A 14,383-nucleotide genomic window follows, 5' to 3' on the forward strand; every position below is an offset into this window, starting at 1 on the left:
ATTCTTTCCATATGAATTCTTGATAATGAAATAGCGAGAAGAATCCACATTGCTAATTTTTAAATTTCAATAATTGAGTGTTTACGTGTTTCGTCCAAAAGTCCATGAAGCCATCATCGTATCTACAGGACCAGCGTTACATCGACGGTCACTTTCTTAATATACGCGGTCAACAGCTCTTTTACTGTGCCGCTTTTCCACCTCAATCGCAACCTCTACGAGGTGTCGTGCTCTTCCTGCACGGTATCGGAGAGCACTGTCTTCGCTTCGCGCACGTGTATAAGCACCTGTGCCTCCACGGTTTCGGAGTGGTTGCTTATGACATGTTGGGCCACGGACAGAGTGAATGTGAACGTCCAGGATTACGTGCACATGGGTCCGAGTTTAAATACTTTGTTGACGACACGAATCAGTTCATCACGACTGCTAAAAGTGATATTTACTTGCAAATGTTGCCAGAGGGAAGTTGCGACCCCCCTTTAGTGATAATGGGTATTTCCATTGGAGCTCTTGTTGCTTTAAACACCATTGTGTCCGAAAAACACCATTTTCGTGGCTGCGTCGTGGCGTCGCCAGCCATTGCAGTTGAGTATACACTGACTCTTCGTATCATGGAAACACTTTCGAAGCCATTAGTGTGGCTCTTTCCTACTGCGAGATTGGTGCCCGGTGTCAACTTTGCAGGCTTAACACGTAACCCCGACTTTCTTAAAGATTACATGGCCGACCTACTTAATGTTACCGATAATTTAACTGCACTCGTTGCAGTGCAAATCGGTTTGGGTATGGAGCAGTTGCAAAAGAGCAACCAAATTGAAGACCCAAATAGTACTTTTTGCAACGTACCGTTGCTGGTGTTGCAAGGAACTGAGGACAAAGTCACGAGCGTAAAAAGTGTTGAGCATTTTTTTGCTCGTGCAGCGCATATGGACAAGGAGCTAAAGCTTTTCCCGGGACTCTTCCATTGTCTTTATAACGAGCCTGAAAAACAGGACGTGATGGATTACGCGAGTAACTGGCTTGTAAATAGGCTCCAAGTTGCATTGACCTCTCAAAACGCATCGAAGCTACAAGAGATTAATGTAACTTTGGGTATGCTCTGCTTGAAATAGTTTTCTTTATAAAAATTATGGAACAAGCTAAGCTATTTGATTACATTATGTGAATCTATTTATCCTCTTTACTATAAAATTGCTTTAATTCAAAAATACACAAGCCACGTGAATACTAAGGCGGCCCTGAATTAAATTGCTCAGGCTTTAAGGAATGAAGTAGACATGTGTTCAGAAAACAGTCCTTATGCGTCTAAATTGAAGCCACTATTATCCCTCGCAGCGTCTCATGTTGAAATCCTTTTTGGGCTTGATTGAAATTAGAATGCACAAATCAGTCATGAAGTGGAAATGCAAAAGTCGGTGCACAAATCATGCACTTTTTGCAACGTTTCTATTGTAACTTTAACAAAAATGAAGACGGGACAACATCGATCTCTGTTATTTTTGTTGCTAATGTATTGCCACGGCAATGTATTGCAATAATTAACTTTACGACTAACACAAACAACTCAACGACTACACCAAGACATTACATCGTTGCTTATGGGGGGCAATCAATAAAGATTATTGATGGGTTCGAGTCTAGCGTCATTTGCGTGCGTGGTGGGCTTTGACACGGTGCTGTTCGGCTCGAGTTTTTTACAAAGTGACTCTTAATCATACGGGTGAGACCCGGAGGCGATGAGGTCGTAGACTGTGAAGTCTCCGAAGTGCAGCTCCATCCCGCCTCGGGAGTGTGTTTGCTGTGGTACGAAATACCATGAATCGTAAATCGACGAGAGGTTTTCGACTGGTATAATAGGCGGCGTTGCGTCTCCGTTGAGTGTACTTCCTGAGTCGACGAGCTAATCACAGAGTGTAACCCGTGGCCGTGCGAGCGAGAACGACGAAATCGATGCTTTGTGGCACTTGTTGTGGATTTCGAAGTAGGAATGTGTGTCGTTGACCTTGACTCTTCGATTTCAGAATTGCAGTGGCCACGAAACCACTTAAGAGGCATATTTGTGGCGTCGAGTTTTAAAGGCTTGCGGTCGAGACGAGGGATCTGGGAATGAAGCGTACCGTCGGATTCCGATTGTTTCAATGTGACTGCTGTGCCCTCCCGCCCCCATCGAACGCCATTTTCCAGTTGCCACATGGATATCATATGGTGTGCATCGCCCAAGCTTATTCTTCCGAGGCTGTCCAGAAAAGCTCACAAGCTTTTATACAGGATTTTCGTGGCCACACAGGCAACGCTGGCTTTTCGCTGACGATTTGTTTCGAGTAGGCTTTTTCACTGCAGCTGTTTTTCGTATTTGTCAAAGCCACACCGTGATGCAAAACGATGTCTCCTGACCTTTCAGTTTTCGAACCGAACAGTTCAAACACTGTTGCCATTAGGCAGTGTGCTGGCTTCATTTATACATATCTGATTTCAAAAAAGTTCAGCAAGAGCAAAGGCTTTAATTTCTAGCAATTTCCTTGCTTCAGGATGAATTTTATAATACACTCCCTCGAACAAAGATAGCACGAAGGGCAGTGCTCATCAGGGTCGTCGCTTCGTCGCTGGGCGGTCGAGAAATTGTGAATAAAGATGCGTGCACTCGACCAGATGGCAAGTCTCTTTATACAGTCTTTTGCCAAGAATGTAACGAGGTGCATGATTAGAAACGCTAATTTGAAATCAAGTGCCAACTAGGTGGAAATCTTGACATATTAGCATATCTATGCTACTGTCGCTTACTTTAAGTTATTTTAGCCACACGGGCCTCTGTTATGCAATCGATGTCGCACGTGGGCAAAGTTCCTCGAATTTCGAAAAAAACACAGACAAAGCGGCTATTTCAGATATATCCAGCATTGTTTAAGAGCTACAGCATCTAAAAAACGTGCAGTGGTTTGTAGCACGACAGCTCCTTGTAGCAAGGGGGGCATAGGTTTAAATGATGTGGCTTTGTCATTGCCAATTTCGAGTGTAGTCGCTCCGTATCGCTGGTGTTACTAAGATAGTGTCAAAACCGATTTTTAATTACTTGTAGCAATTCAAGTCCAGGTGACGAGGCACGAAAGATAGCCTCGCACCCGATTTATCGAAGAACATACGATAAAGGAGGATTCCTGCAACCAGAATGGCTTAAATATGGCCACCGGATGGAGCGGTAAGGTCGGGGCGCGATTTTTGCAAAGGCTTCGAGCATGTGCACCTTAAGATGCAGATGCACTTTCCAAGCATCATTACCAGCATTGAAGCACGGTTAAGAGGCTTCAAAAATGTCTGCATCATTCGATGGAAGCCTCATTATCTCCGACCTTGAACTATAAAAAGGGCTATCATTCGATTGGTGTGATTGTCGATAGTATTTGGATATTGCAACATATGTGTTGCAGGAGACTAAGTGGTGGAAAAATCTTGATATCTTGTTTTGATACCACTCGTTACTATGACCGAAATCCGTGCTTAGCTCTGAAAGTAAAACCCGCAAATTCTGGCAACTTTTCTTTTTGTGATCGTCTCACTTGCAATGCACGTATTTTACCTGGTAAGAGAGTGCCTTGTTAAAGTGCGCGCGAAAAAATCTAGAATTTTGCATCGTTGAAGTTCGTATTAGAATAATTCTTTTTTCCAGCTGTGAATGTATTCTTGGATGAAAAATTCAGCTGCAGAATTGCTGGTTCGATCTTAACTTTATGATCCGTAATAATATTTGTTCCATCATCATCACATCGATTCTGTGACCGTCATAGCTTGATTATTTGCACCTGCGTGAAGCACATGTCAAGAGAGCACAAAAGAGATAGCACCGACATTTATCTTGCACACTCAATTACAGTTGGATTTTATCATCCACTAATCACCGATGCTAAACAAGTATAAAGCAGCTATAAATCCTGTTTTTACTTATCTCGACTTTCCATGAATATAAAAGGCAGATTTTTCATGATTTCTGTTTTACTTACCTCACCTATCCATATTTATAAAAGATAGGTAGGTCTATGCATCCTGCTTTACTTAATTCGGTTCATATTTTGTACTGTCGATGCCATTCTTCTTCATTTAGTCTCAGTCAAAATTCAGCCCCCTCGGACAGCGCTGTCAATTAAAAATCGCATTTTATCTGACGCATAAGCAAAATATCACTGCCAAAAGCACATAAATAGATTTATAATTGTACTACGAGCAATAAAAGCTATATTAAGCGCACTACACGAGATTGATCGACCTCTTCCTATCTACTCTTTGGCCTATTTTAGCGACATAATTGTGCGATTTAAGTGTACAAAATGATGGAAATAGTCAACTTAAAAAAATAATTAACAAATCTAACTACTACGTAGAGTGGAAATGGCACTATCTCTGGGTTACAAATCTATCATTGCATGTCGTTCAACCTTAAATCGATTAATTGCAAAAGCAGATGGAGCCACCTTTACTTAACTTCCATTAATGATATTTGTCACTTTAAATAGAAAATGATTCGATTAAACATGTACTTACGACATACGTGAATGGAGTCAATCTGGTCAACAATTCTGCACTAAATGCTGCTGTACTATAAATTCAATTGAGCAATTTCTCAATTTAAACATCAAAATCCGTTGTTGTGTATAATGACCTGTTCAGGAGCTGAAAGGTCAATGAAATCACCTCTGTTATATACAATCTCCACTGGCAATGTCGGCTGCTGCTGGAATCTTGTGCAGTGTCTCAACCACTGCGGTGGGAGATCGAAGATTGCTACTGCGACTTCGTGGTAAAACTAAAGCAAGGCAGCACGTCGTAATGCGGCCACGCTCTACTTAGACACACACCCTAGCACAGCGAGGAAGCGGTTAAACCTGATTCTCTTGCGTGCAGTGAGGCAGTTGTGGTGAGCGCGTTAGCGACCTCACCCAACACACTAAGAACTCTGGTTAAGTGTCGTCACGGGAGCGTTAATCCGGCTCCTCGTGCGCACTTACCAAGTAGGAAGTAGTTTTCAGACTAATTTTATATTTAATCGTATTAAATTTATATACCTATTTTTACCAATTTAAATGTCATCTCTATAGATAACACTTAATATGTATTGCGAGCATATCTTTCCAGATATCTCACGTAACGGATGACGGTAGCATGTAATGAGACTAGGCCAAGTCCCTTGTTCAGCTCACTACAAGAGGAGACTGAACCGTGGGGAGGAAACGTTGGAGGGCGCTTGCGAGGTTGGAGGTAAAATTACAACTGAATTGAAAAGCTGTTATGGTTCCTGTCGCTACTCCTAATTAGCCTCAAGGGCTCCTAGAGGTATTACAAGTAAAACCTACACATGCATGAATAAAACCTACGAACTGATATATAAAACCTTGAGTACACTGAGGTTCAACCCATAGGAACCTTGAACTTGAAGTCCTGTGGAAAATTCCCTGCGAAGTGACTGGCTCACGCCACTCACTTCAACTGGTAGAGACACGTTGGACGCGTCACCAACGTAGCTCCCAAGCAGGAACCATCATTCTGTAATTGAATGTAAATCTTGAACTTCGACTGGGAAGCTTTGAACTTGAGCTTGAAACTCTCATGTCGACGATGCAGTGTCGCCAGATGGTTTCTAGGAAGATGAGTAATGACGATGCGGCGTCATCACTTCATCTAGAGCACAACTGGCTACCTTTAGCCCTGGCTCCCATGTCTTACCCTGTAGAGACATGTCCCGCTCCCCTCCGTCTCATCTCCGGTGCCCAGCACCTTTGAGATATGTACTATGGTAAGTACTAAGACATGTAATGAGAGGCCCATTACATCACTCCCCACCTTAAAGTAGCGTTCACGCTTCAAAGGGAAGAGGAATGCTGGCTGTGCTTCATTTCAAAATGAGCTACCTAGGAACCAAGCGACCGTCCCAGCCTTCCGTGAGTGACTCAGGCAGGAGTCCTCATGAAGCCCCTTGCCGTACTGAGCACCCTGTCAAGAGACAGAGGCTTAACGGTGGACTCTACGACATTGCACCCATCGTTAACAAGCGGGGTGATGTAGAGTTCTACCGTGAGCGCTTCAGCACTTGGCGTCGGATCAACAACCGTGATGATCCGCGTCAATCAAGGGCAGCGAACGAGAACTCGTGGAGATCCTTCGTGTTTCTTGAAAACAAGGATCGAATGGACTCCTTTCTCAGACGAAGACCAATTCAGCTTGGCCACGGCAGCGGCAGCGGCGACAGAGCCGACGCTTAAAGTCGCTCTCATACTCGCGAACGACGTCAGGAACGTCAGCCACGAGGGCGTCACGTGATTCTTAAGTGTCGTCGCTCGGCTGATAGCCGCGCCACCGAACACGGAAGAAGCGACGAGTCTGTTGCTTCTCTCGGCGGCGATTCGACGGAGTCAGATGGTCTTGGTGACCAACAATCGACTCAACCAGCCACCGTCGTTCTCCGTGAGAATCAATCAACGGAGGCGAGGCTGAACGAGAAAACGATTGAGAGGCTCTGGAAGTGGAAGAGCGCTCATCGCGAACGGATTGAGGAGCTGCACATGCACTCCTCGAATCTGAAGACTCGCTGTCAAAACCTGGAGGCTCATGCGATCGAGTGTGACTCGCGCCATGATGCCTTGGAAGCGAAGGCGACACAAGCTTCCGTGTCGAAGACCGAGTTCGAATCGAGGCTTCAGCAGACTCAGGACGATGTCCTAAAGTTGCAGGAGACCGAAAAGATTCGTGGCTTGAGCCATGTTCGACTTCTTGGTGTCGATGAGGAGGCTGGCTCAACTCTGGACACTCTTCGCGGTGATCTCGAGACTCGTCTCGTTGCTCTCGAGTCTGTGAAGGACCAATCCTTTGATGTCCTCCAGCACCTCTATGCCGAGAAGCAACTTCAGAGCGGTGAGTTGGCGACTCTTCGCGGGCAGGTCGAGACCCTTCGACAGCAAGTAGCTAACCTTCAAAGGATGAAGTAGGGTCAGCAGACCCACTTGGTAAGTATGGCTTCAGTCTGCCCATATAGAATGTTGGGTGAAGACGCATACTCGTAGGAACGTCTAGGGTGTAGGCACTCCCGTTGCATTTCAGAACTCTGAATGGTCCAATAAACCAAGGTAGTAGCTTGCTGCTACCAAGGTTGGACACTGCATGTTCAGGAAGGTTACCCGTACTAAGTAGAACGAGATCTCCAACCTTGAAACAATTCATGTTCTTTCTTCCATGCTTGTCCGCTTGCTCCTTCTGCCGATCTTGGGCTTGAGCAATTGCGTCGCGCACAAACCTTACGATGATTTGTCTCTTGCCGACAAAGTCTTCGATACTCTTTTGATCTCGTCGAGGCAGTTTGACGTGGAGTCCAAAATGTCAAAATGTGCCCGTATATCCGTCGCACTTGCGGTGTTCAACTCCGTTGCCAATGGAGTTCCTCTCCCATCAAGAGTAGAAACCGCTTCCATGAGTGTCGCTGGCACGCGAGGGTGGAAACCATTGTTGATATAGAAGGGAGAGTACCCGGTAGATGCGTGCGTTGAGTTGTTGATCGAGAACTCAACCAGTGGGAGGAAGGTACTCCATTCCTCGAATAACGTTGCATAACTTTGCAGTATGTCCTCCAGCACGCGATCCACACGCTCCGTTTGCCGATCCGTTTCAGGGTGTGGAGCTGTCGACATCGACAACTTCGTACCCAGGCGCTCAAAAACTGCGCGCCATAGGGCGGAGGTGAATCGGGTGTCTCAATCCGAGACGATCTCCTCAGGCAACCAATGGAGTCGGAAGACAGTATCCACAAAGACCTGCGCTGTCTCTTCCGCATTGATGGTATCCGTCACGGCAATCAGATGAACCATTTTACTGAATCGGTCCACTATCACCAGAATGCCGTTCCGGTTTTGCGAGTCGCGAGGAAGTCCGAACACAAAGTCCATGCTCACAGACTTCCAACTGTCAATTGGGATCGGTAGTGACCGCAGTGGTGCCTGAGTACTTCTCGAAGGCTTCACGCGTTGGCACACCTCACAAGTACGGACGTGATTGCGCACCCATTTGTACATATGCGGCCAATAATAGTCGCGAGAGAGGCTCATGAAAGTCTTCTCGCGACCAAAGTGACCTCCAGGGGGACTGTCGTGGTACTCAAACAACAGACGGTGCCTTAATTCTTCGTCGTTTCGAACGACAACTCTTGGCACGTCGTCATCGTCAACCCCATAACAGAGTAGACCATCGTGGATGGAATATCGGTGGGTCCGTGATCGCGCTCTTGAAAATAGCTTTTTCAGCTATCCTCCGTTGGGCTCTTGAGGTACTGCAGCATTTCACAGAAACCTTCGTCGTCCTTGTATGCTCGTGCAATGTCCTCACGAACAGATGAGCGAGCTTGGACTGCGGTAGCGCTCACAGATTCTTGATCACTTGGACAACTCTTGCAGGCGGCGCTTGGCACATCCTCTGTCAATCGAGAGTCATAATCCGGACGTCTCGATAACGCATCAGCAAGGATGTTTGTCTTGCCTGGCTTGTAGTGTACATCAAAGCTGTACTCCGAGAAGAATGCAACCCAACGTACCATCCTCTGGAATAAATGAGGGGTCTTCACGGCAGTGAGCAATGACGCATGACCTGTGTAGACCACAAATCGCTCTTCACCGAGAAGGTGAACTCGGAACTTCACAAAAGAGTATTTCATAGCCAATAACTCTTTGTCGTGAACCGGGTAGTTCCGTTCTGCTGGCTTTAATTGCCGCGATTTATAGGAAATAACTCTCTCTCGCTCATTGGCATCGTGCTGAATTAATGCACAACCAATGCGTAATCACCCGCATCGCCGACAACATGGAAAGGCTTGTTGTCATCAGGAAGCGCAAGCACTGGCGCTTCACGCAAGCTCCTTTTGACCAACTCGAAAGCCACGTCATGTTTTTGTTCCCACTTCCACTCAACGTCCTTCTTGAGTAGGCACGTAAGCGGCTGAGTCATGTCAGCGTAGTTTCGTATGTACTTGTGGAGGTAATTGGCCAGACCCAACCACTGGCGCAGTTGCTTCATGTTCTGAGGTCCAGGCCATTTGTCGATCACTTTGATCTTCTCTGGGTCAGTGCGGATACCGTTCTTGCCAACAAAGCAGCCAAGGACTGGGATTTCTGGCGCGCAGAAGATACAATTCTTCAGATTCGCGTAGAGCTTGTTCTCTCGCATCACTTCGAATAGGCGTCGTAAGTGATCGAGGTGAACATTTAAGTCCGCACGGTTATACGTGGCCTTGCTGTGGACGAAGATGTCGTCAAAATAACTTTAAGCAAAGTCACGTAAGGGACGAAGGATGTTTGTCACTATGCGATTGAACGTCGCTGGCGCATTCTTTGGCCCTTGTGGCATCACGAGCCATTCCCACAGCATGCCGCTTGGCGTGCTAACCGCTGCCAGAGGAACGTCAGCCTCGCGCATTCGGATCTGATAGAACCCATTCAACAAATCCAAGGTGCTGGAGACTGTGCTATTCACCATCCCGTCAAGAATCATGTCTTTCCGAGGAACAGGTGTCGGAGCAGGTATGGTGAGCTTGTTGAAAGCATGAACAATTCGCCAACCACCCGTTGCCTTCTTAACACAGAATGTTGGGCTTCTGTGCGGAGACTTGCTCTCACGCACATTACCAAAGCTGTCCGACGCTGCTCGAAGAACTTGTCGAATGCCTCTACTTGTTCCTTCAGCAATGGCCACTGACTCGTGACGCAATACTTAGTACCAGGAGACAAGTCAATCTCATGATGGACTCCACGGTCTACTGGGAGTTCCTCTGGTACCTTGTCTGGGAAGATGTCTTTAAACTCCAGTGCAAGTTCGTACACTGGGTTTCCCTTGAGCGCATTCCACGACTGAGTTTCGTATCTCTCAATTCGGATCTTGTCTTCCAGTACTTCCATGTCCATGTTGGACGAAGTATTTATTTCTTCGCGATCGGCTTCCGCAACGATCATACACACTTGGGCAATCTTGCCGTCCTTGAGACTGCGGAGGAACGACTTCTTGCTCATTTCTCCCAGAGAGAGCAAACTTGATAACAAGCTTGGGGGATTATCAACCTTCACGTTCCAGACACCCCGTGCCACCACCACATCGTCACAAGCAATAGCTTGGACATGTTCTTCGCTTGAAACATCGTGGCCGTTGATGTTTCCTTCGTCAGTTAGCGTGGCAGGAGAATGCATACGTTGTTCAGAGGTACGTGTCTCAACTGGACCAGCTTCGCATGACGGATTACAATGAACGAGTTGAACGTTCTCATTCGTTGCGACTCTCCACGACTTCGGTAGAGTCTTCTTAGTTTTTCTTGGTCGGTGCGCTTCCTTCTTGTGCTCAACAGATCTACTCTGTGAAGATGCGAAGCCATCGCACACCGCGAAATCACTAAAGGGATCTGGAACTTCCGAGGCGTATACCCATAGTACTTGTAGCTCATCAGCAGATTCCCACTGCACTGTGTTCGAACCTTGAACACTGATAAGATGCCGTCTCCAATCAATCTTTGGCTGGTAGCGCATCAGCCATGGCATCCCAAGTATCATATCGTACTTGTCATCGAGGTCGAGAAGGATAAATTCATCTTCTCTTGGAAAACTTCACATCCCAGGTGTAGCGTAACAACTCTTTCACCGTCTGGGTTGTCGATCCATCCGCGAATCGAACAACCATCTTGCCCATTTCCTTCACATCAGATGCAAATACGTTGCTATTTGAGAGGGCACGCTCTCGAACAAAGTTGTTCGAAGCACCTGTTTCTATCAGGGCACGCAAAGGTGGAGCTGACTCATTCACCTTTACGTCCAAGACTATCAGCTTTGACCGCTGATCGACACTGGTCTTCTTCTTGGTGGACTTCATGTGTGCAGGTTGCACGTTGGGGCCCAAGTCCTGTGACTCCACCGTCATCGCAGAACTTGATTCTCGGCCAGTAGGGAGCCCCGCTCCTACTGGTCGTTGCCGTTTTTTGCTTGTTCGCTCCGCCCCTGAGGTCGGCTGAAAGCACGACCTGACGAAGTTGGGCGGAAGCGCTGCGAGAGCGGCCTGTTGTCGGCCGACGCTCGGCAATCTCGAGCAAAGTGGCCCATCCGATCACATTGGAAACACTTAAAGTCGGTTTTCGACCGCGTATTCCCGTTGGCTTGTGTGGACACAGCGGACAGATCCATTGCCTCGGGTCCGTCGTAGAACTGGCGCGGCTGGTACTGCTGGCGCGGCTGGTACTGCTGGCGCGGCTGCCGGGTTGAACTCTGGTGGATGCGAGCTTGGCGAAGACTGAACTCTTCCTGAAGAGCGCGATTGATCGCGTCCTCCATCGTCTCCGGATACTCTCGGAACAGCTGAGTCTTCACTGGACAATCGTTCAGACCTTTTATGAACGTGACGACCTGAGTGGCATAATCGACTGGATCGCTCACGATACTCGACACTAGGTATCGAGCGCGTTGCGCGTAGTCGTGCAACTCCAGACGTCCTTAGCGCAGGTCCAGAAACTCAGCTCGAGCTCGGAATTCGTTTTTCGGCGGCCCGAACGCTAGCTTCACCTCGTTTTTGAAGGCTTCATAGTCCGGGAAGCATCCTGGGTCGGTGAGTCGACGACCGAATGCACAGCTTCTCGCACGTCCACCGAGCTTCGACATCGCGAAAGCAATTTGATGGTCGGGACCATAGATCTGCCGAAGTCTGAGGGCTGAATCTATTACGACGAACCAACGTAAAAGGGGCTCATTCTCGCCACCTTTGTAATGGTTCACATCGAGTTTTAGAGGCGCAACTCTTGCGGCAGGAGTTGTGGTCTGCCGTTGCGCTCCAACAACCTCCTGGTGCATGAAGTTGAGCGCCGTCAACTTCTGCGCTTCGGGATTGAAGGTGTTCAATATGTTGATCACACTTGCTTCGCCGAAGATAGTGACCATGCGCTCATACGCCGCCCACTCCGGATCGGATAGGTGGGGGGCGTTCTCTCTCAATGTATCCATGATTCCGTGGAAAAAATGGGAAACAGAGCACACTGGCCAAGTCAAGGAGTTGGAAGGACTCCTCAAAGTGCTACCAGGTGTAATGGGACTTGGCCAAGTCCCTTGTTCAGCTCACTACAAGAGGAGACTGAACCGTGGGGAGGAAACGTTATAGGGCGCTTGCGAGTTTTGTGGTAAAATTACAACTGAATTGAAAAGCTGTTATGGTTCCTGTCGCTACTCCTAATTAGCCTCAAGGGCTCCTAGAGGTATTACAAGTAAAACCTACACATGCATGGATAAACCCTACGAACTGATATATAAAACCTTGGGTACACTGAGGTTGAACCCATAGGACCTTGAACTTGAAGTCCTGTGGAAAATTCCCTGCGAAGTGACTGGCTCACGCCACTCACTTCAACCGGTAGAGACACGTTGGACGTGTCACCAGTGTTGTTCCCAAGCAGGAACCATCATTCTGTACTTGAATGTAAATCTTGAACTTCGACTGGGAAGCTTTGAACTTGAACTTGAAACTCTCATGTCGACGATGCAGTATCGTCAGATGGTTTCTAGGAAGATGAATAATGATGATGCGGCGTCATCGCTTCATCAAGAGCACAACTGGCTACCTTTAGCCCTGGCTCCCATGTCTTACCCGGTAGAGACATGTCCCGCTTCCCTCCGTCTCATCTCCGGTGCCCAGCACCTTTGAGATATGTACTATGGTAAGTACTAAGACATGTAATGAGAGGCCCATTACATAGCCGTCATCCCTCCTAATGTGAATGCACACATGTGTATCACATACACAAGGGTTGATCACAAATGTGCACCACACCCGAGTGCTGGGTCTAATTACTATTATTTAGTAATTGACCATCCCCTTCAGTATACCAAGTGTGCTAAAACGGGGACTGTGTAACGTTAGGGCAACTATAGCCCGTTACACCACCCCCCCTTTAAGAGCGAATTTCATTTTTAAATTCGTCAAAGAGGAGAGAGGAACTGCGAGCAGCTTTACGCGCCGCTAGTTCACTCGATCACTCTAGCGCACGTGTTTCCATACTCGGCGCCAAAGATGCCACCTAGAAGGGGCCACGCTAAAGGGTCGTCTGCGAAGACGCTTACTCAACCTCACACTAAGTGCACGCGCCGCGTTAATTCGCCGGCCGCGTCTAATGCCTTAGTCGAAACGCCGGCAGCTACTGCTGCTGTTGCGTTAACAGGGTTAAAGGATCCATCCCACTTTAACAGTAAGAATGCTGAGCCGTCGCTCATTGATGACTACAATGAGTCGATACCGTTGCTGTCACCTCATAGTAGTGATGCGGACAACGAGCTCATGAGGGATGATGATGGCGCATTATTGCCCATCCAAACTTCTCTTATGGCTCACAACATGGAGACAGCAGCATCTACGAATTCTGTCTCGTCGTCTGCTCTGGAAAGCGCAGCGACAGGCAATGAGAGCGCTTCCCATAAAGGCGCAGCCGCTTCTCCGTTGGGTATAACGACAACGCCTTATGCTCAGACCTTAATCCATTATGGTTCTGACATAGAGGATTCGGAGCCTGAAGCTTCGCCGACGACACGTAAACGAGCTCAGTCGGTGTCACAAGTTAATCGTATAAAACGTGGCTATATGACGGGTGGCATACCACTTACGCCCCCTCTGTCACACTGGCATCGTGCCAACTGGCCGATAGGATCGCTCCTAAAAAGTACTATCGTAGACGCACATAGTTGTCCTGGCGTCTATGTTGCATGGAGGGCTCAGGGAAAAAGGTTGGGCATATTTTCCCGATCCCGGTCGTGTTGCGTTCGAATGAAACGCCCGACCAATACGAGGCGGAATTCTTGCGCCGCATTCATCCGCATTCCGATGCGATGAAACAGCGGTCGCAGCGAATTATTTCGCCCGCTTGCGGGTGAAAGAAATCATGGGCGGTGCTGTACCCCCTGTTTCTTGTCACAACGCTACTTCTGCTAGTCCATTTGAGACTGGCGAATAGATATCAGCTCGGTGGCGGCATGTTTAACGATCGTGGCGCTGGTATAAGTGGGCGTTTGAATAGAAATGGAGTCGGTGGCCTCGGTCAGCAGATGGGCTTCGGTGCTCCTTTTCATATGCAGTCACCAAGCCAGGCACGTGGTATCGATCGGTTCCCAAGAGTCGAAACTCTTCGGGTAACCTTTCCATTGGACGTGGATCTGATACCCTTGCCTCACGGAGCGGTGGGCAAGCAAACTTCCAACAAGGAAGCGTTAATTCCCACCCGCTATTCATCAGTGCAGGTGGCGTCCGATAGGAGTGGCGATCTCGCCCACCTTCTCGCGGCTGTCTTACCTTCGTCTGTTCAGTCACATGCATTAAGCGCTGCTGAATGACGCATTGCGGATCTCGA

The 14,383-nt window shown here is 47.8% G+C and overlaps 3 protein-coding genes across 3 annotated transcripts; 1 reads left to right on the forward strand and 2 right to left on the reverse strand.

Annotated features, from left to right (window-relative positions):
- Positions 1-104: 104 nt before the first annotated feature.
- On the forward strand, positions 105-1,112 carry CCR75_007557 (uncharacterized protein; the record flags this gene model as incomplete). Its single annotated transcript, XM_067965615.1, has 1 exon — positions 105-1,112. One exon carries the CDS (start codon positions 105-107, stop codon positions 1,110-1,112), a length of 1,008 nt encoding a protein of 335 aa, XP_067823228.1.
- A 484-nt stretch (positions 1,113-1,596) lies between these two features.
- Positions 1,597-2,193, reverse strand: CCR75_007556 (uncharacterized protein; the record flags this gene model as incomplete). Its single annotated transcript, XM_067965614.1, has 1 exon — positions 1,597-2,193. The coding sequence occupies one exon, from the start codon at positions 2,191-2,193 to the stop codon at positions 1,597-1,599; it is 597 nt and encodes a 198-aa protein (XP_067823654.1).
- A 29-nt stretch (positions 2,194-2,222) lies between these two features.
- CCR75_007555 (uncharacterized protein) lies at positions 2,223-2,435 on the reverse strand (the record flags this gene model as incomplete). The annotated part of the gene is made up of 1 exon (XM_067965613.1): positions 2,223-2,435. One exon carries the CDS (start codon positions 2,433-2,435, stop codon positions 2,223-2,225), a length of 213 nt encoding a protein of 70 aa, XP_067823432.1.
- Positions 2,436-14,383: the final 11,948 nt, after the last annotated feature.

This window comes from Bremia lactucae, linkage group LG13 (genome assembly GCF_004359215.1).
Source record: "Bremia lactucae strain SF5 linkage group LG13, whole genome shotgun sequence".
NCBI lineage: Eukaryota > Oomycota > Peronosporomycetes > Peronosporales > Peronosporaceae > Bremia > Bremia lactucae.